The 26,302-nt window shown below is 37.2% G+C and overlaps 2 protein-coding genes across 10 annotated transcripts in view; one reads left to right on the top strand and one right to left on the bottom strand.

The window, feature by feature from the left end:
* ITGB3BP (integrin subunit beta 3 binding protein) overlaps positions 1-23,914 on the bottom strand; it is an 81,880-nt gene extending 57,966 nt beyond the window's left edge. For all 3 annotated transcript variants that reach the window (XM_030913148.1, XM_010370700.2, XM_010370699.2), the window contains exons 1-2: positions 23,544-23,914; positions 6,331-6,373 (exon numbers count right to left, since the gene is read on the bottom strand). In XM_030913148.1, coding sequence (XP_030769008.1) covers positions 6,331-6,373; positions 23,544-23,815 — 315 coding nt within the window. In that variant the 5' untranslated portion in view covers positions 23,816-23,914. The remainder of the gene's footprint in view (positions 1-6,330; positions 6,374-23,543) is intronic.
* EFCAB7 (EF-hand calcium binding domain 7) overlaps positions 23,627-26,302 on the top strand; it is a 48,642-nt gene continuing 45,966 nt past the window's right edge. The window contains exons 1-2 of one of the 7 annotated variants that reach the window (XM_030913144.1): positions 23,627-23,741; positions 25,986-26,173. In XM_030913144.1, coding sequence (XP_030769004.1) covers positions 25,987-26,173 — 187 coding nt within the window. In that variant the 5' untranslated portion in view covers positions 23,627-23,741; position 25,986. The other 6 variants (XM_010370701.2, XM_030913141.1, XM_030913140.1 and 3 more) reach the window with 6 other exon arrangements.

Genomic DNA, 26,302 nt, shown 5'->3' with positions numbered 1-26,302 from the left:
ACAGGCAAATTTCCAGAAACACGTAACATACCGGATTGAATTATGCGGAACTGGAAAATCTGAATAAATCAACAGCATGTAAAGACATAGAGTTAATATTCAAAAAATTTACAACAAAGAGAAGTCCAGGACCAGGTAGTTTCACTGGCAAATTCTACTAGTGTTGTTGTTGTTGTTGTTGCTGTTTTCTTGAGATGGAGTTTCACTCTTGTTGCCCAGGCTGGAGCGCAGTAGCGCAATCTCAGCTCACTGCAACTTCTGTCTCCCGGGTTCAAGCAATTCTCCTGCCTCAGCCTCCCGAGTAGCTGGGATTACAGGCATGTGCCACCACGCTGGGCTAATTTTGTATTTTTTAGTAGAGACGGGGATTTCTCCATGTTGGTCAGGCTGGTCTCAAACTCCTGGCCTCAGGTGATCCGCTGCCTCGGCCTCCTAAAGTGCTAGGATTACAGGTGTGAGCCACTGTGCCCAGCCTTTCTGCTAATGTTTAAAGAAGTGACACCAATTTTTCTCAAACTCTCAAAAAACAGGAGGAAACACTTCCTAATTCTCTGAAGCCAGTATTATCCTGACACCAGAACATTACAGACCTAAATCCCTTATAAATATAGATGTAAAAATCCTGGCAAATTGAAATTTGCAGCAAAAAAGAATTATATGTCATACCCAAGCAGAATTTATCCAAGGAAAGCAAGGTTGGTTCAGCATACAAATATCAATCAATGTAATACATTATACTAAGAGAATAAAAGAAAAAAGCATACACGATCATCTCAATTATGCAGGAAAAGTAACTGACAAAAATCTAACATCCTTTCATGACAAAAACACTCAACAGACTAGGAATAGAACAGAATTTTCTCAATCTGATAAAAGACATGTACGAAAAACTCAGAGCTAACATCATACTTAACAATGAAAAACTGGATTATTTCCCTCTAAGATCAAGTACAAGAAAAGGATGTCTGCTCTTGCCATTTCTACTTAACATTGTTCAGGAGATTTTGGCCAAAGAAATGAGCACAAAAAAGAAATAAAAGGCATAGATTGGAAAAGAAGTAGTAAAACTATCCCTACTTGCAGATGACCTGATCTTATATATAGAATACCCTAAATAGGGTGGGGGACTGTGGCTCACACCTGTAATCCCAGCACTTTGGGAGGCCGAGATGGGCGGATCACCTGAGGTCAGGAGTTCAAGACCAGCTTGACCAACATGGTGAAACTCTATCTTTACTAAAAATACAAAAATTAGTTGGCCATGGTTGCGTGCACCTGTAGTCCCAGGTACTTGGGAGGTTGAGGCAGGAGAATTGCTTGAACCCAGGAGGCGGAGGTTGCAGTGAGCCGGGATTGCACCATTGCACTCCAGCCTGGGCAACAGAGAGAGACTCTGTCTCAAAAAACAGAAAAAGGAAAATCCCCGAATTATTAATGTTAATAAATCGGTTCAGCAAGGCAGCAGGATATATGATCCATATGTAAAAATCAGTTGTATTTCTATACATTAGCAGTGACTACTCTAAAAATGACATTACAAAGCAATTCCATTGATAATAGCTTAAAAAGAATAAAATACTTAGGAATAAATTTAATCAAAAAACTATAAGTTACATACTAAAAACTATAAAACATTATTGAAAGACATTAGGCGAGATCTAAATAAATAGAAATATATCTCACGTTCATGGTTTGGATGACTTACTATTATTGTTAAGATTGCAAATTTTGGCCGGGTGCGGTGGCTCAAGCCTGTAGTCCCAGCACTTTGGGAGGCCGAGACGGGCAGATCACGAGGTCAGGAGATCGAGACCATCCTGGCGAACACGGTGAAACCCCGTCTCTACTAAAAATACAAAAACTAGCCGGGCGAGGTGGCGGGCGCCTGTAGTCCCAGCTACTCGGGAGGCTGAGGCAGGAGAATGGCGTAAACCCGGGAGGCGGAGCTTGCAGTGAGCTGAGATCTGGCCACTGCACTCCAGTCCGGGCGACAGAGCGAGACTCCGCCTCAAAAAAAAAAAAAAAAAAAAAAAAAAGATTGCAAATTTCCCAACTGAATCTGCAAATCTGATGTAATCCTTATCAAAATTCCAATGCCTTTTTTTTTTTCCAGAAGTGGACTGACTCCAAAATTCATATGGAATTATGAAGGATACAGAATAGCCAAATCAATCTTGAAAAAGAACAACAAAGTTGGAGGACTCATACTTCCTGATTTCAAACTTAAAATTAAAATGGCCGGGCGCGGTGGCTCAAGACTATAATCCCAGCACTTTGGGAGGCCGAGACGGGCGGATCACAAGGTCAGGAGATCAAGACCATCCTGGCTAACATAGTGAAACCCTGTCTCTACTAAAAACTACAAAAAACTAGCCGGGTAGGTGGCAGGCGCCTGTAGTCCCAGCTACTCGGGAGGCTGAGGCAGGAGAATGGCGTGAGCCCGGGAAGCGGAGCTTGCAGTGAGCTGAGATCCGGCCACTGCACTCCAGCCTGGGTGACAGAGCAAGACTCCGTCACCAAAAAAAAAAAAAAAAAAAAAAAAAATTAAAATGTTTTTTGATCTTAGAAACTTACAGGAATGAAGACTGCATGGTAGTGGCATAAACACATATATATAGATAGACAAATGGAATTTATCTGGGCATTCTGAAATACATACATACATTTATGATCACTTGATTTTTAACAAAGGTGTCAAGTCTGTTCAATAAACGAAAAAATAGTCGTTTCAGCAAATGGTAGGGACTAGATGCATTTTTTTACATGTGGGTATCTGTTTACAAATGGGTATAACCAGTAACTGGTTATATACATGCAAAAGAATGAATCTAGTCCCTACCCTTGAACCATGTACAAAAATTAACTCAAAATGGAAGACCTAAATGAAAGAGTTAATACTATAAAACTCTTAGAAACGTAGATTAAAAACCTGTGTTTCCATGGATTACACATTTCTCGGATATGACATCAAAAGGACAATCAAAGAAAAAAATAGGTAAATTGAATCTTGAAAATATTATGCTAAATGAAAGCCAGACACAAAATTATATGACTCCATTTATACGAAATGTTCAGAAGAACATCTATAAAGACAGAAAGTACATTAGTGATTTCCAGGGGTGGGGGAGAGGAGGATATTGAGACTAACTGCTAATAGGTATGGGGTTTCTTTTTGGGGTGAAAGAAATGTTCTAGAATTGGAGAGATTAGGTTAGGCAATGGGAATAATCTGACTTAGAAGTGTCTTACTGCCAGGCATGGTGGCTCACACTTGTATTCCCAAGACTTTGGCAGGCCGAGATGGGCGGATTGCTTGAGCTTGGGAGTTTGAGACCAGCCTGAACAACACGGTGAAACTAAAAAAAAAAACAAAAACAAAAAATTAGCTGGGCATAGAGGCCCGTGCCTGTGGTCCCAGCTACCCAGAAGGCTGAGGAGAGACGACTGCTTGAGCCCAGAATGTTGAGGCTGCAGTGAGCTGTGATCACACCACTGTACTCCAGCCTGAGCAACAGAGTGAGACCCTGTCTCGGAAAAAAAAAAAAAAGGTGTCTTACTAATAGTAATGGAGTACTTCTGACTGGGTATCTATATATAAATCGGCAAACCTCCCCAACAAAACCTGTACCACTACTCCTCTGGCAGGACGCCTATTGAGCTGGCCTTGGTAAGAAGTATGCTCTTCTCTTCTCAACTATAGCATCTTCTATTCTCTCTCTGAAGTGGCCAGAAAAAGACTGGGTCAAGCTGGCTTGGTATATGGCCAGGTAGTCAGTTGTCCATATAAATTCATCTGGACTGCCACTGGCAACAGTTTGTAATATATAATTCATCTTCATTCCTTAAAATCCATCTAGGAACAACGGTTGGAGTAACAACTCAAGCAGCCCAAATACTGTAGATGATTATAAATTGGAACTTTCTTCAGCTCCTTACAATACCCAACAACTTGTGAGGTTCAGCAAATTGTGGTACTGGCAGTATACATTCTGTATATTAAAGGAAGAACACAGGGTATGGTCCATATCTCTGCTTGCCCCATTAGAGGAGGTGTATTAGTCTGTTTTCATGCTGCTGATAAAGACATACCCGAGACTGGGAAGAAAAAGAGGTTTAATTGCACTTACAGTTCCACATGGCTGGGAAGCCCTCTGAATCATGGCGGGAGGCAAAAGACACTTCTTACATGGCAGTGGCAAGAGAAAATCAGCAAGATGCAAAAGTGGAAACTCCTGATAAAACCATCAGGTCTAGTGAGCCTTACTCACTACCACAAGGACAGCATGGGGGAAACAGCCCCCATGATCCAAATTATCTCCCACCAGGTCCCTCCTACAACACGTGGGAATTACAGGAGTACAATTTAAGATGAGATTTGGGTGAAGACACAGTCAAACCATATCAAGAGACATAAGAAAATGGCATTTGAGCCTTGCCCAAACATCATGAAGCATTAATCATGAAGATCTGTAGCTGCATTAGGACCACTGGGAGTTAGGAGTTCCAAATATCTCTGGATATGGCCACTGCTTAGGACAAACAGGCTCCACTTCAACCAACTGGCATATAAGGGCCATCTCTTTCCCTTAGAAACCAGTCTTCCTCCTTCAGCAACATATTGGTAAGGCAAAATGACCACAAAGTTACTACTAGTTCCACTATAGCTTCACAACAATTAAGTACTCCTAAAATTGTAGGTATATATTTTGAATGTCCAATTTCCTTTTGCATGGGCTAAGGCAGCCTCAATGGGGTCATGGGCCACGTGGGTATATAACTGGGAGCTAAGTTGCTTCAGGGCTAAGTTGTTACTAGAGTAGATGAAGTGTGTGTGTAGCCATGGAGAGAAGCCCAGACTTAACACCAGAACAGAACAAAAGCTGTTAGCTCTAAGATGCAAATATAGAGCTTCAAACATATGATAAGGCAAGAGGAAAAAGCTGGAAATACCAGAAACTGGTCAGGAAATAGAAAGGCCCAAGCTAGTATGCTAAGAACCTCCTTCAGGCAGATGTGGTCATGTGGTACCAAGTTAAATCAATCAGTACTACTAAATCAGTTGGTACAAGCTTAAATCAATTTAAGTTCTGTTGAAAGGTACAGGACTCGGCCAAACATAACAATGTATTTTTCTAATACAGGATATCAGCTGTGGCCCTGGCTACCTTGACACATCTTCATCTGAAGAAAAAATACATAGAAAGCCTGCTATGATGACGATTTACTTCATGAAGAGAACGGGTTCTGAAACGGTCATTCTTTTCCATTTAAACAAAGTTACCATCTCCCAAAGAACAGCTTTGGGGCAGGAAAGAACAGTATTTCATTTCAAGCTGGACTACTCATCTACCAAAATACCATTCTGACCAAAGAAACAGATGCAGAATTATAGTCACAGCTGCATTCTGCACAGAACAAGTTGGATAATGGTATTCTAAATTGCTAATTATACTGTTAATGATTTTTTTAGTGTCATTGCTGTACTTTGCCACCTTTGTTTAAAAATTTTTAAAAAGCATGTAGCAAGTTTTCTAAATGGTAAATTTCTGTTTTGTTAAATACCAGTGAGTCTTCCAAAGAAAAATTCCATATAAAACCCATTTATTGAAATGGCATTCATATGTGAATTTGGAGGAGCCTATTTATTAACTAGCTATTTGTTTTAATCTACTTTCTCACCAATTTACCTGCATTTAAGATTACTGAGGTCATAAGTATCTCAGTATTAGTGTTTCTATCTAGATCCATAGTTAGTATGAAAAAATAATAAACTAACATATGTCATGATATACTGGCACTGGGAATGTGCTACAACTCAATTTACAAAAAGTAATGGCAACAGTACAATTTAATTTTCATTGTGATAACCGTGGTGCAATTTATTACAGTGTTAGTATTATGCTGTTTAATCCATGCCAGCATAGCTGAGGAAGGTAATTACCTTTTTGATATAAAAATGCTAATGTTTTCATTTCATTTTAGCAGATTATAGTATGCAGATTAAAAGTACTGTCATTGTCCTATATTATTTCTTGTACATTTAAGTGGCAGACTATTTTTTTCTACAAATGGTGAATTAATTTCTACTACATTATTTCATTAAGGTTTTTAAATAATTAATTTGCTTCTTAACTAAATACTTCAAGCTGGCCAGAAACTTCCACATATTAGATTTACAAAAACTAAAATATCTTATATGCAGAAAATGGTGTACCAATCACAATTACATCACATCGTGTCTTGATAATTTTAATATTTAACAAGGTAAATCAGTAGTTAAAAATTGAAAACCAATCTTATGCGATGACTAACTTTTAAGCAAATACTTACATTTTCTTCTAACAGATCATCCAATTTCAGTGATCTTTTAACACTACAAACAAAAAATTTAAAGAAATTTTAGATTTTGACATGCTTTATTTAAAGTAGCCCAATAATTAACGGAAAGATATATAAACGAAGATTCTAAGTTAGTTCTGCCAACCCATTTTTATATTATTTATTAAAGCAGAATACCATATGAAGAAAGCAATTATTTCTGATGACAGGTTTGATTCTAATTGCATATCTCTAAATGGGATCATAATTAAATATTTAAATGAGTTACTTTTAAAAATATATGCAGTTATATATACAAGGACTACCGCACAATTTAAACATCAGTCATTATAAAAGGTCTTATAATAGTATGTTTGTCTGCTTTAAAATACCACTATTACAATATCATATATAAAAGCAACATAATTTATACACTTTCAGTGGAGATGATGAAAGTATAGTACAGAAACAGTGCACTAGGTGTTAAAGGTATGAGCATGGTGAAAAAAGTTTTGCACATTATTCTAGCTTTAAACATGATTCAGTGCAACCAGACTATGACTTAACTGAGGAACAGATGCTCTATGTCTTTATAAGTCCCCAATCCATAAGAAACTATTTTTTGTTTCCTTCACTAAACTGATTCAGGAATATGCCAGGCTCTCTGTGTGCAAAATCTGTTCTGCTAAACTGGATGCCCAGCTGTTGGTGACAATGCTTAGAAAGGGAAGCGGAATATTTATAATACTTTATTTCATACAGCTGTCTTCTAAAGAGCAGTCATCAACATTTTATTGAATGCAGACTAAATGTTCAAAGGAGAAAAAGGTCAATATAAATTAAAACTAGTTTTCTCAGTGACAAATGCAGTGTTAAAAGTATTTTCTTGATTCTTGAGAAATAGAATTAAAATATTAAAGAATTAAGAGCATAAAGCAAAAAGATTGTACTATATTGTATTACAGAAATCCCCCAAAAGTTTGTATTGATCTTAGAAAATGACTATTCATACATAACTATTGATTTACAAAGGACAGGAATAAGAAAAAATAGAAGGGATGGTCAATCTAAGAAAATCATTGAACAGTAAATATTAAGTACAAAAACTTAATCTATCTAAAAGGAGATTATTTTGCTACTATATCCCCATTAGCCTATCACAACATTATTTCTTGAGATTAAACTGGTTTAAAGAATTATTTATGCTTTTAGAAATCCACTTAATATCAATTTAATCTGCTTTCCCAATGAGTCAAGAAGAAAACAGAGGTACAAACAAATTAAAATGCAGATAATTTTTTAAAATTTATATTTAGCTTTGGAATACGTATTGCCGTATTTGGGTATGTAAGATGTTCTGGTATTTATAACACTTCAAAAATAGAAATTAGGCCAGGCGTGGTGGCTCACGCCTGTAATCCCAGCACTTTGGAAGGCTGAGGTGGGTGGGTCACCTGACGTCAGGAGTTCGAGACCAGCCTAACATGGTGAAACACTGTCTGTACTAAAAATACAAAATAATTAGCCTGGTGTGGTGGTGCACGCCTGTAATCCCAGCTACTCCCAAGGCTGAGGCAGGAGAATCGCTTGAACCAGAGAGGCAGAGGTTGCAGTGAACCAAAATCGTGTCATTGCATTCCAGACTGGGCAACAGGAGCAAAACTGTCTCAAAAAAAAAAAAAAAAAAATTAAAAAACTAAAGTTAAACAGTACAGCATTTCTTATCCTTCGTTTCTAAACGCTATTAAGATGCAATACTGTATTTTAGAAGGAGACAAATTCCATCCTGCTATTAACTGTTCAAAATATTGCTTTATTATCAATGGTAATTCTTAGAGAAAGTAACTATATGTTTGCTTTTAAAAAGTTTACAGATTAGGCCCCAGGCTGATCTAAGAAGCCCAAGGAAATAAGTAAAAAATAGAAAACAAGAGAGTAAGCTGAGTTAAAACAGGCTGTCATCTCCCACTTTATGTTTGGTGACAATCTAAAAGTATTATTTATTGACGGTAGTGTGGTATTAAGAAAATTCAGACATCTAATAACCAAAAGTTACAATACTTAAAAGAATCCTTAAAAGATATAATAGGCCGGGCGCGGTGGCTCAAGCCTGTAATCCCAGCACTTTGGGAGGCCGAGACGGGCGGATCACGAGGTCAGGAGATCGAGACCATCCTGGCTAACATGGTGAAACCCCGTCTCTACTAAAAAATACAAAAAATTAGCCAGGCGAGGTGGCAGGTGCCTGTAGTCCCAGCTACTCGGGAGGCTGAGGCAGGAGAATGGCGTGAACCTGGGAGGCGGAGCTTGCAGTGAGCTGAGATCCGGCCACTGCACTCCAGCCTGGGCGACAGAGCCAGACTCCGTCTCAAAAAAAAAAAAAAAAAAAAAAAAGATATAATAGACAAGACTAGAAGAAATCTAAGAAATCACCTAGTTCAGCCAATAGGGAAAACAGTTTGTGCAACTTGCCTACTGTCACACATCTTGAGGGAGAGAAACTCAGATCTCAGGTCCTGTGCATAATAAATCTTTATTGAGCTGAGGGGAAGGGAATTAAAGAAGGGGAAAGAAGAGCAAACCCACTACAGAGTTTATGACCATCTATTCTTAACATTTATTTACAACTGGGCCCAACCACTCTTTTACAACTAACAGAAGCATAAGAATATACTAAATTGATTAGTTTACTGTTAGTAGGAATAGAGGAGACGGATGAAACACATGAAGGAAAAATAGGTAAAATTTGATTAGATATATGGGATATTTTCCTAAAATATTTACTTTTTTGTTACCAGTATTAGCTAACAAAAGTGGTATCTTTCTGGTAGTTCTGTAAAGTTGTAAAGCAGCTCCTGTGGCTACTGTCTGGGTTTAAAAAAGTGGGCACACAAAATTGGACAAGGACTTGAATATACATTTCTCCAAAGAGATATACTAATGACCAATAAGCACATGAAAAGATGCTCAACATCTCTAATCATTAGGGAAATGCAAATCAGAACCACAATGAAATATTACTTCACAACCTATTAGGATGGCTACTATTAAAAAAAAAAAGTGTTGGTGAGGATGTAGAGAAACCAGAATCCCTGTGCACTGCTGGTGGGAATGTAAAATGGTTCAGCAGCTATGGAAAACAGTATGGCAGTTCCTCAAAGAATTAAAAATAGAATTACCATATGATTCCATGATTCCACTTCCAAAAATAATCGAAAGCTGCGACACAAACAGATATTTGTACACCAGGCAGCATTGCTCACAATAGCCAAAAGGTAGAAAAGCAACCCAAATATCTACTGACAGATGAATGGATACGCAAAATGTGATATACACATAAAACAAAACCTTATTCAGCTTTAAAAACAAGAAATGAAATTTGACACGTGCTACAACATGGATGAACCTTGAAGACATTATGCTAAGTAAAATAAGCCAGTCACAAAAGGACAAATACGGTATGATTCCAAACATAGGAGAGTAGTCAAATTCATGAAGACAAAAAATAGAATGGTGGTTGCAGGGGCTAGAAGGAGTGAGGAATGAGAAATTACTGTTTAATGGATACAGAGTTTCAGTTTTACAAGATGAAAAAAATTCTAGAGATTAATGGTGGTGATGGTTGCACAAGGTAAACATTCTTAATGTCACTGAATTGGACACCTAAAAAATGGTTGAAATAGTAAATTTTGTTATGTATAATTTAGCACAATTTAAAAATAGATAATTTTTTTAAAGGATATCTATCTATTGTGTCCTAATTACCTCCCTCTTACAGGTAACATCTCTGTGGGTGACTTCTAACTTCCAACTTACCCAAATTTCCACCTATGCTCATAATTTACAAGTTATATTCTATTTCTAGGTATACTAGGTTTAGATTCACTGGGATCAAAATTCTGGTTGCTACCAGAATTACTGCTGTTGAGAATTTTAAAAAATACAGAACATTTGACATGCAATTTTACATATAGAGAGAGTAACTATGTTTGTATAATTATATTATTCTCTAAGACTGTCCTCCTGTTTTTTATTTAGCTTAACACATGGTAGTATCCTGAATAGGATTATCTGGTTCATCAGAACAGAACAAGTAGATGAGTTTTATTATACAATGTTATTGACTAACATAAGTTACAATATTAAAGACATTATTCTAGGAAAAAAAACCCTATCATTTGATTCCTAATAAAAAACCAGGAATGACCCTCAGAAGATCACAAAATTGTATGATTTGAGGTTCTCTTATAGAACTTTAAAAACATTAGTTTAAATACAATTTTGAATAGCAGGACTGAGGGGAGGAATGGGGGGGTACAGAATAAGCTTAGTAAAGCAGTTAAGACTCAGGGAGCCTTCATACTATGCCAAATTCTTCCCTAAGGTTGGGCAAATCACATAATCTCACTAAGCTTCATAAAGTTGACAATAACACTGGCCTGTAAAGTAGTAAGAAATTTCTGAGTGGAAGATAAAAATATCACTGAGTATTTCAGTGCTTCCATTTACTCCACACTATAATAGAGATGATAATATTGCCAGCTACAACTTCACAGGAGTGGTTAGAGGATTACTGAGTATGCTTGTGAGATTCTTAGAAATCCTTTGATGAAAGGCAATGGCCAAATTCACATCCCGTGTGACTCCTTAAATGTAAACTGAGATATGTGAAATGATTTATTTTCCATTCTATGTATGGGAATGAGCAAAGAAGGGAGAAGAATCTATTATCCTTTCTGCATTCTCCTTTTCATTCAAGCCTATGCTTTTTGTGTTCAAATTAATAACAGTAATAGCCACTAATACTGTTATTAATCATTCATTTAGATGCTTTCATATTGACCATACTGTTATTAAGCACTGTCACATACATACATATAAAGGAAGGACATAAGTATGTCCTTTGAGAGAGTCTCTATTGAAAGCACTCAGGTCTACCAGAATTAAAAATGGTAGATGGGTGATAGACATTTTTCTGCACAAATTTTATTTCACAACATAAACATAATAACAAAAAACTAACAATGATACCTACCACACCTTTGAGACTCCAACAGAATCATCTCTAAGAAGTTTCTACTGACACTTTTTGTCCTGTTTGCACTAGGGAAGCTTCAACTCTACTTAACAGCACTTGTGCATGACCCTCTCACCAAACTTACGTTGAAACTATTCATGTTTGTTTTTCTTCCCTAGACTAAGATATTTATATCATTAGCACCGTGTCTACTAACCGGTAGGTTACAAGTTCTAAAAATGCTTGAACTAGCTCTTCCATTAAAGTTAAAACTCCTAGATAGCACAGTATCTATTAATATCTGAATCCCCAAAGCCTGATACAATGATTGGCATACAAGTGTTATATAAATTAATGATTTGTTTAATTAATTGCATTTATTTTTTAGTTCGAAACACCAATCTCAAATTCAAGAATATATTTAGTTTCTTCAATTTTCTATAGTGCTCCAATTTTGTGGACTTAAATAATTTTGGTTTAAAATTCCTAGATAAGACTTTTTTTTTTTTTTTTAAAGCTATTCCCATCAACCATATTTAAGTTTAAATACAGAGCCTGGTGCAGTGGGTTTCACCTATAATCCCAACACTTTGGGAGCCTGAGGTGGGTGGATCCCTTGAGACCAGGAGTTCGAGACTAGCCTGGGCAACATAGGGAGATCCCAACTCCACAAAAAAATACAAAAAAATTAGGCAAGTGTGGTGGTGCGTGCCTGTGGTCCCATGACTTGGGAGGATGAGGAGCGAGGATCACTTGAGTCCAGAAGGTCAAGGCTGCAATGAACCATGATAAGGCCATTGTACTCCCAGCCTGGGCTACAGAGCAAAACCCTGTTTAAGAAAAAAAAAAAAAAAGAAAAAAAAAGTTCCCAAACAATATCATCTGAACACAGTCTTATCTCTAAGGTAGTCCTTTATGTTGATTTGTATCTTACCAGTTCTGACAAAAAAAACAAAACAAAAAAACTAAGCCGTGTTTCTTCAACTATTGCCTCTCCTTCATTCTGCCTTTCTGAGACTCTATTAAGAAATAATTTTAGACTTTCTTATTCTTTCACATCTCTAAACTCCTCTTTCATTTCATTGTTCTCTAAGCTGCCTTTGGGCAATTTCTTCAGATTTATCTTCAAATTCTCTAATTCCTTACTCAGCTGTGCCTAATCTACTGTGTAAACCATTAATTTTTTAAAACAATTCATAATACGTTTTGGAGTAACTTTTAATTTTTCTACAATTATAAACTTTAAAAAAGTTCCAAGAATAAAAATTCTTGTTATCATTTACCCAGATTTACCACTTGCTTACATTTTGTCTCATGTGCTTTATCATTCTGTCTATACACATATATATGTTTATTATATATGCTTATGTTTCTAAACCATTGAGAACTTGGAAACACAGTACACTCTTACTCATAAATATCTCCATATGTTTTGCTAAGAACAATTTCATTGATACAATAATCAAAATGAAAAAATTATCAATACATTATTATAATAAGCAGTCTGTAGTCAAATTTTATCACTTGTTCTAATAATGTCCTTTATAGCAAATTTCCACCCAAGTCTAGGATCCAGTCCTGGATCACTCATTGCATTTGGCTGTCTCCCTCTAGAACAGTTTCTCAACCTTTTGTTTTCCTTAACCCGGACATTTTTCAAGACTGCAGACCATTTTTATTTTTATAGACTATCCCTCAATTTGGGCCTATCTGATATTTCCCCATGATTAGGTTATGCATATATGGCATAAATATCACAGAAGTGATGTTGCATCCATGTGAGAGGATAACTGGAGGCACTTGATCTTGATGTATTGTAATATCAGTGATATAAGTTTTGACCATTAAGATATTATCTTCCAGTTTTCTCCAATGTAGTAAATAAGAAATCTTATAAAGAGCCACTATGATTGTTCCTTTTATATTTATTAGTTATCATTATATTTCAAGAAAAGACTTTCTGTTCTCCTTCCTTTATTCATTTATATCACTACAATGTTACAGATTTTTATGTTAGCCAATGGATTTTAAGCCATTCCTATCATTATTTATTTTGATGTTTAACTGTCCCAAATTTGGCAATGGGACCATTCTCCCCCTTCACCCCAGCTCCTGTTTAACCTATGTACCCATAACGCTTTGAGCACTTCCTAACTTTCCAGCACACGCAAAAAAATTTTCTCTGCATCAGCTTTGAAATCAGCTTTTTCTCCAATGAGACCTAGCTCTTTTTAGTGGACAATGGTATTTAGACACCAAAATCTGGGCACTAAATATGTTCACTGTTACTTATGTCATTGCTTATAGTCTCTCTCAGAGGACAGAGCTGGAACACACATCACACACAGAAAAACATTTCTATCTACCTCTATCTTTAATGTGTATATTTTTTAAAACTATGATTTCATATTGACATCTCCAGTGCCAAGTCACCAAATTTGAAATTCCTCCATCCAAAGGTGAGAAACTGGCTCCCATCACCCACAATACACTTACGCATTTGACCAAGCCTAGAACACATAAAAACTAGTTTCAGAAGTGCTAACATATACTACTATGGAAAGCAAATCTCTTACTCAAGTTCAATATTTGCCTAATATTTTTAATGTAAAATTTACATATAGCAAGCAGCACAAATATTAAGTGTATAGATGCGAGTTTTAACAAATGTGTACTATATCCCTGAAACTCACATCCGTATCAAGATATGGAATATTTGAATCATATGAGGAGGGTACCTCAGGCTCCCTCCAAGTCCATCACCTATACCATACACAACTACTTTTCTAATTTCTTCCAACATAAATTACTTTTGCCTATTCTAGAATTTCATATAAATAGAACCATACAGTATGTACTTGCGTCTATTTTCTCTGCTCGGCATAACTGTGAGATTCACCCAGGTTGTTGCACATCAGTAGATCATTTGTTTTTAATTAATATTGTATCTTAATAAACCATTTATTTGTTTTCCTGTTGATGGACACTTGGTTTTAGTTTTTAGCCATTATGAGTAAAGCTTCCAAGAACACCTTTTATAAGGTTTTTTGTGTTGTTTCCCTTAGCTATATTGCATTCAGTTTTCTTGGATAAATAAATACCTAGAAGTGGCCGGGCGCGGTGGCTCAAGCCTGTAATCCCAGCACTTTGGGAGGCCGAGACGGGTGGATCGCGAGGTCAGGAGATCGAGACCATCCTGGCTAACACGGCGAAACCCCGTCTCTACTAAAAAATACAAAAAACTAGCCGGGCGAGTTGGCGGGTGCCTGTAGTCCCAGCTACTTGGGAGGCTGAGGCAGGAGAATGGCGTAAACCCGGGAGGCGGAGCTTGCAGTGAGCTGAGATCCGGCCACTGCACTCCAGCCTGGGCGACAGAGCGAGACTCCGTCTCAAAAAAAAAAAAATAAATAAATAAATAAATACCTAGAAGTAAAAGTGCTAGATCATTGGGTAGGTGAATATTTATTTAATTTCATAAGAAACTGCCAAAATGTCTAACATGTTATGGTTCATTTGTATATCTTCTTTTATTAACTATTGGTTCAAATCTTTGGGCCATTATTTAAATAACATTTTTGTCTTTCTACTGTTGATTAGTAAGAGTTCTTTATTTTCCTAAATATAAATCCTTTGTCTGATATATATCTGTTAAATACTTTTTCCCAGTTGTTTGAAAATTTACTTTTTTTGGCTGGGTGCAGTGGCTCATGCCTGTAATCTCATCACTTTGGGAGGCCAATGTGGGCAGATCACAAGGTCAAGAGATTGAGACCATCCTGGTCAACATCGTGAAACCCTGTCCCTGCTAAAAATACAAAAATTAGCTGGGTGTGGTGGTGCACACCTGCAGTCCCAGCTACGTGGGAGGCTGAGACAGGAGAATCACTTGAACCCAGGAGGCAGAGGTTGCAGTGAGCCAAGATCGTGCCACTGCACTCCCGCCTGGCGACAGAGCGAGACTCCATCTCAAAAAAAAAAAAAGAAAAACAGAAAACTTACTTTTTTAAATGTTATCTCTTGATGAGCAAAAGTTTAAAACGTAGGTGAAGTGTAATTTATCATTTTTTTCTTTTATAATTATTGCTTTCTGAGTCTTGCCTGAAATTTTACCTACTTCAGATTGTAACAATATTCTCGAATATTTTCCTCCAGAAACTTTACTTTTTACATTTAGGACTAAAATGTATCTCAAATTAATTTTTGTATGTAGTATAAGGTGAAGGTCAAGGTGTTTTGTTTTTTTCCACACTGGGTATGCCTGCACCACTTGGGAAGAAAATCTTCTCTTATCCCCACTGAACTGCTTTGGTACCTTTGTGGGTCTATTTCTGGACTTTCTATTCTATTCTATTTATCTATTTCTCTATATGCCTAAACTACACTGATTTCATTACCAACACTTTATGCTATGTCTAGTTAGTTTACATACTCCAACTTCATTCTTTTTTTTCAAAATTGTTTTGGCTACTGCAAGTCACTTGCCTTTCCATACAAATTTTGAAATCAGTTTTCAATTTCTATAAAATGTTTGCTTGAAGAACTAAAAATAGAACTACCATTCAACGCCAGGCACAGTGGCTCACGCCTGTAATCCCAGCACTTTGGGTGGCCGAGGTGGGCAGATCACGAGGTCAGGAGTTCAAGACCAGCCTGATCAACATGGTGAAACCCCGTTTCTACTAAAAAGACAAAAATTAGCCAGGCATGGTGGCGCATGCTTGTAGTCCCAGCTACTCAGAAGGCTGAGACAGGAGAATCACTTGAACCCGGGAGGCGGAGGTTGCAGTGAGCCAAGATTGCACCACGGCACTCCAGCCTGGGTGACAGAGCAAAACTCCGTCTCAAAAAAAAAAAGAACTACCCAGCAACCCCACTACTGGTATCTATCAAAGGAAAAGAAATCATTGTATCAAAAAGACAAATGTACTTGTACATTTATTGCAGCACTATTCACAAGAGCAAAGCCATGAAATCATCCTGTGTCCATCAATGGATGACTGGATAAAGAAATGTGGAATATATACACCACGGAACACTATGAATCCATAAAAAAGAATGATATCGTGTTGTTCTGTAGCAACATGAATAGAGCTGGAAAGCACTATCTTAAGTGGAATAACTCAGAAACAGAAAATTAGGCCAGGCATGGTGGCTCATAGCTGCAATCCCAACACTTTAGGAGGCCGAGCTGAGCAGATTACTTGAGTCCAGAAGTGAGCCTGGGAGGCGGAGGTTGCGGTGACCTGAGATTGCACTACTGCACTCCAGCCTGGGTGACGGAGCAAGACCATGTCTCAGAAAAAAAAAAAAAAGAGGAGGGGGAAGCGAAGGGGAAGGAAGGGGAGGGGAGGGGAGGGGAGAGGAGAGGAGAGGAGAGGAAATAAAGTGGGTGCAGCAGTGCTCACACCTGTGATCTCAGCATTTTGGGAGGCCAAGGCATGAGGATTGTTGGATATCAACATGGGCAACACAGTGAGACTTTGTCTCTACAAAAAAATAAAAAATTAGGCCAGTGTGGTGGTGTGCATCTGTAGTCCCAGCTACTTGGGAGGCTGAAGCAGGAGGATCACTTGAGCCCAGGAGGTCAAGGTTGCAGTGAGCCATGCTCATGCCACTGCAGTCCAGCCTGGGTGACAGAGTAAGACCTTGTTTCACACACAAAAAAAAAAAAAAAAAAAAAAGCAAACACCACATGTTCTCATTTATTAGTGGGAGCTAAACAATAGGTACACATGAACATACAGAGGGAAATAATAGACAACGAGACCTCAGAAGGAGGAAGTGTGGGAGGAAGGTGAGGGTTGAAAAATTATCTTTTGGGTACAATGTTACAATGTTCACTATTTGGGTGATGGGCACCTACGAGTCCAAACCTCACCATTATGCAATATATTCTTGTAACAAACCTGCACATATACACCCTGAGTCTATCAAAAATAAAAACAAATAAATTAGGTATAAATGATCATCCCCCCAAAAAGAAAGTACAAAGAAGGAAAATTAGATTACATGAAAAATGAAATATAAAACAGAAAAGATAAAGATAATACCAAATACTACTATACAAGTTTTTATCCACTTAACTTTTTTTTTTAAAAGATGCATTTTAAAAAGTAGAAATAAAAAAAGAGCAAAACTTAAAAAGAAATGTTTGCTAGGATTATGACAGGGATTGCATTATATCTAAACATTGGTAAGAACTAACATTTTAATAATACCACATTTATCATTTAATAATACTCTCATTTATCTTCATCTTTAATTCCTCTAAGGAACATTTTGTAATTTTCACTGTAGAGGTCTTGCATGTCTTATGCTAAATTACTACATGTATTTTTACGTAATTGTAAATGAAAAATCTTAAACTTCAATTTCCAGGTGTTTATTGCTGAAATATAGAAATATATTGATCTTGGCCGGGCGCGGTGGCTCAAGCCTGTAATCCCAGCACTTTGGGAGGCCGAGACGGGTGGATCACGAGGTCAGGAGATGGAGACCATCCTGGCTAACATGGTGAAACCCCATCTCTACTAAAAAATACAAAAAACTAGCCGGGCGAGGTGGCGGGCGCCTGTAGTCCCAGCTACTCGGGAGGCTGAGGCAGGAGAATGGCGTAAACCTGGAAGGCGGAGCTTCGCTTGCAGTGAGCTGAGATCCAGCCACTGCACCCCAGCCTGGGTGACAGAGCGAGACTCCGTCTCAAAAAAAAAAAGAAAGAAATATATTGATCTTTGTATACTGATTTTGTGTCCTACATCCTTGCTAAATTGTTCTGAAAATCGTCTTGTAGACTTTTTAGGATTTTCTTCACACATGATGTCATTGTTGAACCATTAATTTTACTTTTTCCTTTTTTTTTTTTTTCATTGTTTTTGTTTCTTTTGAGACAGGGTCATCCAGGCTGGAGTGCAAGTGACACAATCACAGCTCATTGCAGCCTTGACTTCCTCAGCTCAAGTGATCCTCCTGCCTCAGCTTCCCAAGCTGAGGCACGTAACATCATACCTTGTTAATTTTCATATTATTTTTGTAGAGACAGCGTTTTGCCATATTGCCCAGGCTAGTCTTGAACTACTGGGCTCAAGCAATCTGCCTGTCTCAGCCTCCCAAAGTGATGGGATTACAGGCATGAGCCACTGGGTCTGGCCCCACTTTTTCCTTTTTAACATTGTGGGTGTTTTTCTGTGTGTGCTTTGTTGAATAGAGGTGGTGAGAGGACACATTCTTGCCTTTTTCCTAATCTTAGAAAATAGTTTTCAGTACTGAATATATTACCCATAGGTTTTTCAAGGAAATGAGAAGTTCCCTCCTGTTCCTAGTTTGCTGAGGGTTTTATTTTCTCGTGAATGGGTATGTTCTTTGTACAATTAACCAATGAAATCGTCTGGGTCTTTGTGGGAAGATTCTTAGTAACAAATTCCATTCCCTTAATTATGCAGATTTTCTATATCATCTTATGCCATCATGCTAAGTTGTATTTTTCAAGGAATTTGTCAATTTTGTATAAGTTGTCAAGTTCACTGGAATAAAGGCTTTAATGATATTACCTCTTTTAATATCTATAGTATCTTTAGTGATATTCTGCTCTTTCATTTTGGATGCTGCTAGTTTGTGTTCTCTTTCTTCTAAGTACAATTTATCCTTTCATTCTGGATATTGATCATTTGCTTTCTCTCCTGTTAGACTGTTATATCTACCTTTCCCTTTAAAAAAAAAAAAACTTTCATGTTTGTTGCTTATAGACAGTGAAGAGTTACGACTTGCTTTAAAAAAAAAAATCTAGCCTTATTCTCTACCTTTTTCATTGATGTCTTTACTGCACTTAAACTTGATGTAATTATCTGGTTGGGTCTACCATTTAGATAGTTGTTTTCTATTTGTCCCATCTGTTTTTGTTCCTTTGTTCTATTTTACCTGCCTTCTTTTGAATTAACAGTATTTTTAAATATATCATTTCAATTCCTCTATCTGTTTTTTAGGTATGCCTCTTTGTATTTTCAGAGGTTACTCTGGGGATTACAATGTGCCTTTTTAACATATCACAGTCTATCTAGAGTTATAATACAGTACTACTTCATGTAAAAGAGAAGAATCTTGCAACATTATAGTCAACTCCCTCCGTGCTTTGTGCCACTAGTATCATACACATTGTCTACATATAACCCCACAATAGTGTTTAATTTTTGCTTTAAACATTCTCGCATTTTTAAGAAGTTGAAAGTAAAAAATATATAGATGCTCCTTGACTTACAACAGGATTATGTTACAACAAACCCATTGTAAATTGAAACTATTAGTTGAAAATGCATTTCACACATTTAACCTACTGAACATCATAGCTTAAACGTACTGAGAACTCTTAAATTAACTTAGAGTTGGGTAAATCATCTAATCCAAAATCTCTTTTAAAATAAAGTGTCGAATATCTCATGTAATTTACTGAATACTGCACTGAAAGTAAAGAATGGTCGTATGGGTACTTGAAGTAGTTTCTACTGAATGCATATTGCTTTCACACTATTATGAAGTAAAAAAATTCTAAGTTAAACCAACAGGTGAGAGCCACCACGCTCAGCCAAAAAGGCTCTATTATACCTTCCTCTATTAGACTTGACTGACTTTTACAAGCAGGAAAGAATTGCATTTAAATTTCATATTTTTCTTATATAAAGTACTAATGATTTCACCAATCTTCTTTTAAAATGCAGGACACTTTATTTATAAAAGAAATTATGTAACTTTGAATATCTACTATAATTCAAAGGATGTTTATTTAATGGTTAACTTTCACTTGGCCTGACACATCATTCTACCCACCTGTATCTTTATAATCAGTCCACAAAATAAAAATCATTGTACCTGGCAGTAGCATCAACATGATTACAGCATATAGGCACAATAAAGATCCAGAATATGTTTATATTCATTTTCCCTTATCTTGGAAAATACAGCGCATTTTAAAGTTCTCTCAGAAAACTCTCAGACTACAAATACATCAGCAGAATGGCCTCCACTGTTACTGTTACGAATAGTTTTCTACAACACTAATGCTATTCCAACTTTATAGCTTTAGTTCAGTCATAGCTTGGAACAGAATAAAGTTAACTCTGGTAGAGAATATCCTTGGCTGAATTAGCATGATGATGTACACTAATTAGATAAAAGACTAAGCAAATGGTACTTTTTAAAGGAAGCTTTATAAAGCAAAAGGTAGAAGAAAAAAAGTCTAGAATGGGATTTGATTACTTATAGCAAGAGCTACTAAAAAGGCATGTATCTGTCTATATAGAATGAAATCTTTCCAAAGTAGCAACTTTATCATTCAATTAATAAATACTTATTGAGCAACTATTTTATCAATGAGGACACTGAGTAACAATCTAAGGAGCACACAGCTGGTTAACAGACTCAAGATTCAAATCCTGTTTGTCTTACTCCAAAGTCCATGATTTTTCCACTTCAAATCTAAAAAAAGGGAAGGTTTCAACCTAGATAGAGAAATGACTATGTCGCTAATTTTATAATGTACACAGAAAGAGGAGCAAGATTGGAAGGGAAGATGATTAGCCTAAGGAAACCAACAGCAGCATTTATTTAATTCATCTGTTTCCTCCAAAGGATCAAAGAGAAGGCATAGAAAGCTACACTTAGTGAGGACTTAAGACAGGTAATCTCTAAATCCTTTTAAAAAACATTTTAAGTAGTACATACTAAATGAATAAATGTAATACTAATGAATAACGGATACTAATGAATAAATGTAAGCTGTGCAAGTTATAAAACACAAGAAAATAAGCACTCATAAACTCACCACATAATTTAAGAACTAGATCATTACCAATATGATTGGGTATACATGCAGCTATCTGCTTCCCTCAAAAGTCATATACTAAAATGTATTTATCATTTATCTGCCTTTTAACAATAATCTTATCACATACGTATATAACTATAAATAGCTTATTTTGGCTTGTTCTTAAGTTTTATAAGGATAACAAATGTAGTCTCCTACAAATTGGTTCTTTAACTTGTTAAGATTCATCCATCCACTCTATTGTCACTGAACATTTGCTGTTTCTTATTTATTTTAGATTCATTTGGACCATGTATATTTTCACAACTACACATTATAGTATTGAATTTTTTTCTGCTCAAGGTTCTAAGAAATTAGAAGAGATAGATCACACCTTCCCATAAGTTATATTACACATTTAGTCTTTCAAATACATACCAAATAGTCACCATTTCAACATCACTTAAAAATGAATCCACCTTCATATGTAACTTGCCAAGATAGCTATTTGCACCACTCATTTATGACCTCATCAGTAACCACATTAAAAACAAACAAAAAAAACTTAGTTTACTAACAACGATGGAGATTCTCTACTAACATGCCATTATGTTTTATGCATTACTTAACTGCTGATTTGGTCTTAAATCACTTTGCTAAAACTTAGAAAATTAGCAAAGTAATTGCTAGTCTCACATATAATATATATTAGCTATATATGTGAGATGTTAACCTCAGCTTTAAGGTTGTATATTTATTATCAGAATATATTTATCTAAAAGCCTAATATAACATCTCCTGTGAATGTTAGGAGGACAGTTGTCAAAAAGGTCTACTTTTAGGCCTGACGCAGTGGCTAACTCCTATAATCCCAACACATTGGGAGGCTCAGGTGGAAGGATCACTTAAGCCCAGGACTTCAAGACCAGGCTGGGCAACACGGAGACACTGTCTTTACAAAATTAAAAAAAGTAGGCATGGTGGTGCGTGGGAGCCCGGGAGGTAGAGGCTGCAGTGAGCTGTGATCACAGCACTAGACTCTAGTCTGGCCAAGACAGCTAGACTCTGTCTCAAAAAAAGAAAAAAAAAAGTTCCACTTTTCATAGTTTTTTGGTTCCCCACTCCTATACACAGACACACAGTTCAGGAGGTATTACTACTTGTTCGGCAAATACACGTTTGTTTTCATTGCATTCTTAGGGACTGTGTGTGTGTGTGCGTTTGTGTGTGACATTATCTTTGCAGCTTTGTTTATCTGAGAACTGGATGACTTTTATAATGCAAGAGTAGGGAGACAAGTCTCTTTGCTTAATTCTGGGGAAAGGAAAACTTCCTCAATAATCCATAACCTTTAAGGGCATCAGTAAAACATGCATTTATTGGTAGCTGTGTTGAACACCATATTAGGTGATGGGTTTCTTTATCTGTAAAGATAATAGCAGCCCTTATTCCCTAAAGTCTTTTAGGATTAAATGAAAAAACGCAGATAAATTAACACAGTACCCACATTGTAATTCATGATTGAATAAATATAAGTTATTTCTGTACAGCTTTCCCCTTTCATGTCAATTCCTATTTGATGCAAATATTTCCCCAGCTGCGTTACTTTGCATTTTACTTAATACTGAAATAAACTAAGGAATAGGTTACACTAGAGGGGGTACCTAAATCAGCCTGAGGATAAGGACAGCCAGAGAAAAATTACAGGTGTTTGATATCCACCCCACTGCCACTTTTAATGACTTTTTTTTTTAAGTTTCTATAGGGTAGCAACTATTTTATGCATCTCAATATAGGATGGATAAAGGATAGGAAAAACAGATGAATATTATCTAGCACAATGCCTATTCCCATTATGGTCATTCTCAATAATCAGATTATTGGTCATGGATGGGAATTTAGAGATCATGCAGTACAAACTTACTTGTGTAAGTAAGAAAACCGAAGCTCAAGGTCGGTAAGTGACTTGCCCAACAGTGAAAGAGTCTTAACTGGAATCCAGGTATCCAGACCCAGTCCCATGAGTTCTGCCACGGGTTTATATGAACGCGCCACATTAATGAAGGCAACGGACTGACAAACTACGAAGGCTGTTTTTATCTACTCTGTTCCATCCTGTGTGTTAACCTTATTTATGTTATTTCAAGTTAGACATCACCTTAAATACAGCCCACAGCTTACAAAATCTGTCAAAAGCATCGTAGAAACAGAAAGCAAAGGAGGACTGTCGTATGAGTACCGCTGGAAGAGACGTAGAGTTGAGAGTACCAAGCGAGGAGAACTGTCTGTCGACAGAGGAGACAAGTTTATACTCCGAAAAAACAGGACAACGAGAAAGGCTGTTGGGCCACATAACATCTACTCTTCCTGCAGAGGGCCCCCCAAAACAGCAATACCTGGGGAGGAGATACCTACGGCATTCTGAGATTCCGGGAAGCACCACTGCCGCGGAACAAAACAAACCCACCATCTTCTGAAAACAGAAACTCCGCCAAAGGAAACGCCAAGGCATGAAAAGCGCGCGCTGGACGTTGCGTCACGCCCACCGCGGCCGGGCGGAAACACCCTCCCCGCGACGAAGGATCCGGGTGTGAGCGAGCAAAGGAGCGGGAGGTGAGTTTAGGCCCAAGACAGCACCCAGTTTCTGCTGGGTATAACAGAGCACTCTCTCTCACTACTCTGGCCATACCGCGGCTCCTCTATCTGGCCCCGCGATAGAGGAGCAACACAGCCGTCTGTCAGCGCTTCCTAGATTTCTAGCCGGATCCTTTGGGGAAGGGCTCTGCATCTTATTTCCGGCGGCGGTGAGGTGCAGTTGCCATGGTGATTAGAGAAAGGCCGAGATCTGTCCGGCTGCGGTGAGGGGAACGCGGAATCGCCGAAGAGAATTGACTGCGCTTCCTTGTTTGTGAGCTAGAATTAGGTAGCAAACAGCTCGCTGTCTCTATCTCTTCGCTCCTTCTGTCCCTCTCTGTGCGGCTGCTTCTCCTTCCCCTGCTTTGTCTGCTTCTCTGTCATAAATAATTGGTCCATGTGTATACCTACAATGTACATGTAAATGCGGTTTTATTTCCAGAGGAGTACAAAAATAGGGAGATGGTGCCCGAGATTACCTGTGAAAGTATTTCACTGTGTAGGGACGGTGACTGGATGGCTTTCTGTTTTCGCTTGGCCCGGTAGAAGCCTTAGGCGCTTGTTAACAGTTTATTTTTCTTGCTGTTGTGTGGCTGGTTATTTATGGAGCCGTTTGCTGCAATGTACTGTCTAGGCCCCTGTCTCAGTCTCGGGCTGGAGTTTTAAATAAAGGAGGTTTCCAAGCCTGCTGGGGGTGCAATTATATGTTTAAGCTTCAGTTTGGTTTCTCGTCACAGAAAGGAGAAGAATAAAATTCTGGCACATTTCTGCCTTGCGATTTCCACGTGAGGGAGTTGCCTTGTTTGGAAAGAATATTTGAGGACGATCCTAAAAAATACTTACACTTTAAAATTGCTTATTGCAAAGTGAAATTCATTCTCCCTTCCTTCTTGAAACAGTTTTCTTTCACACTTGTGAGGAGATGCATGCACGCATATGTGTTTAAAACTCTAATGCTTAATTATAGTAATACCAATTTGCAGTAACAGACTGTGACACCACATCCCTGTGGGGTCCTTCTAAACCTAGTGTAATATGAAAGTGTCAGGCAGGCGGCCTGTGTATTATAAATAGGGTACTTCATCCATGGTAAGCAACTACTATCTTTCTTTCCCAAGTGTAAAAGATCTATATAATTCAAAAAGGTGCAAATGATTTAGGTCTCTTGAGTAGGAATCCAATGAGTCCTGAAGGGGACCCTACCTGTATCATCTTATTATTGAACTTGAAATATTCAATTTAGTAGGCTGGAGTGTATTTTTAGAAGTCAAAGCTGGGTAGAGTAATGTTGGAAGCTGTTAGACCAATCTGATAACCCATAGTAACCATTGTTCAGTAAATCTATATCCACATTAACAAAGAATAAACTGTTAGTGAAATTTACGGCTTTTTGCCACTTACTGCTAGCTGGGTGACATCGCTACCCCTCAAGTTCCTCATCTGTAAAACGGACAAAAAAATACCTGACCACTGTAATAGGGATAAGACAAGATGTATGACAGTTCTTTAAGCTCTTATGTACAGAGGTGCTATATCAACCTCAAATATAGTTATTAATAAAGGAACACAGTAAAACTATGATAATGTTATAAATGACACCTTTGAAATATAGCTATTTGAAATGTGGGGCTGCATTATTGAGATGTTAATGAAATGATCTTGTTGATCCTGCTGTGGAAGATGGGTGTCAACTACCACTCATATCCAAATTCTCATTATTCTGGAGTTTCTCATTATCTGCAGTTGATTTAGCACTTACTACGTGCCAAGCAGTATTGTATATGCTTCACATGTATTAACTGATTTGGTCCTCTTAAAAACCTGATGAAGAGTCTCATCTGACTTTCTTATTTTGAGAGAATAGATGTGTGCTTTTCCTTTGTTCAGTGATTCTTCTTTTGTATATATCTTTGTTCTTTTGGCTATTATTACATACTTGAATAATTGTATATATACATATGTATATATCTAAAATTAGAAATCAACTGTAAGGGCTTATTCTTGTTTAATGTATAATACGTCCATATACAACTATAATATTCATCTTTTTCTTCCACATATAAAACTTTTAATATCTCGATTTTTTCATAAAAGTTATAAATTTTCATCTTTTTCTTCTACGTATGAAATCTTGATTCTCCTCCCTGTATGTGAAAGACATGGTGACCTTTGCATTTTAGTGATTCACATTGACAAACAAGTTTTTAAATTACTTTTCAGTAGAATGGCGATCAGTCCACGAAGCGATGCAACTTTCTCCAGTCAGAAATCAACACCTTCAGAGAGTCCTCGAACAAAGAAATTTCCACTAACTGAAGAGGAAATATTTTATATGAATTGTAGAGCTGCCTACTTAACTGTCTTCAAAAGCAGCTTGGAAAACATTATTTCTAAAGATCAGCTTTACTTGGGTAAATTTTTTAAAATTTTAAATCTTTCGCCTTTTTGTTGAAAGTTAATCAATAAGTCAGAAAGACTGAAATTAGAATTAACTTGTTGAATCATCCCAATTTCTTAGTGAAGCTTGAGCAATGGAACTA

Source organism: Rhinopithecus roxellana, chromosome 12, assembly GCF_007565055.1.
Source record: "Rhinopithecus roxellana isolate Shanxi Qingling chromosome 12, ASM756505v1, whole genome shotgun sequence".
Taxonomy (NCBI): Eukaryota; Metazoa; Chordata; class Mammalia; order Primates; family Cercopithecidae; genus Rhinopithecus; species Rhinopithecus roxellana.
This window is presented reverse-complemented; position numbering and strand designations above follow the sequence as displayed.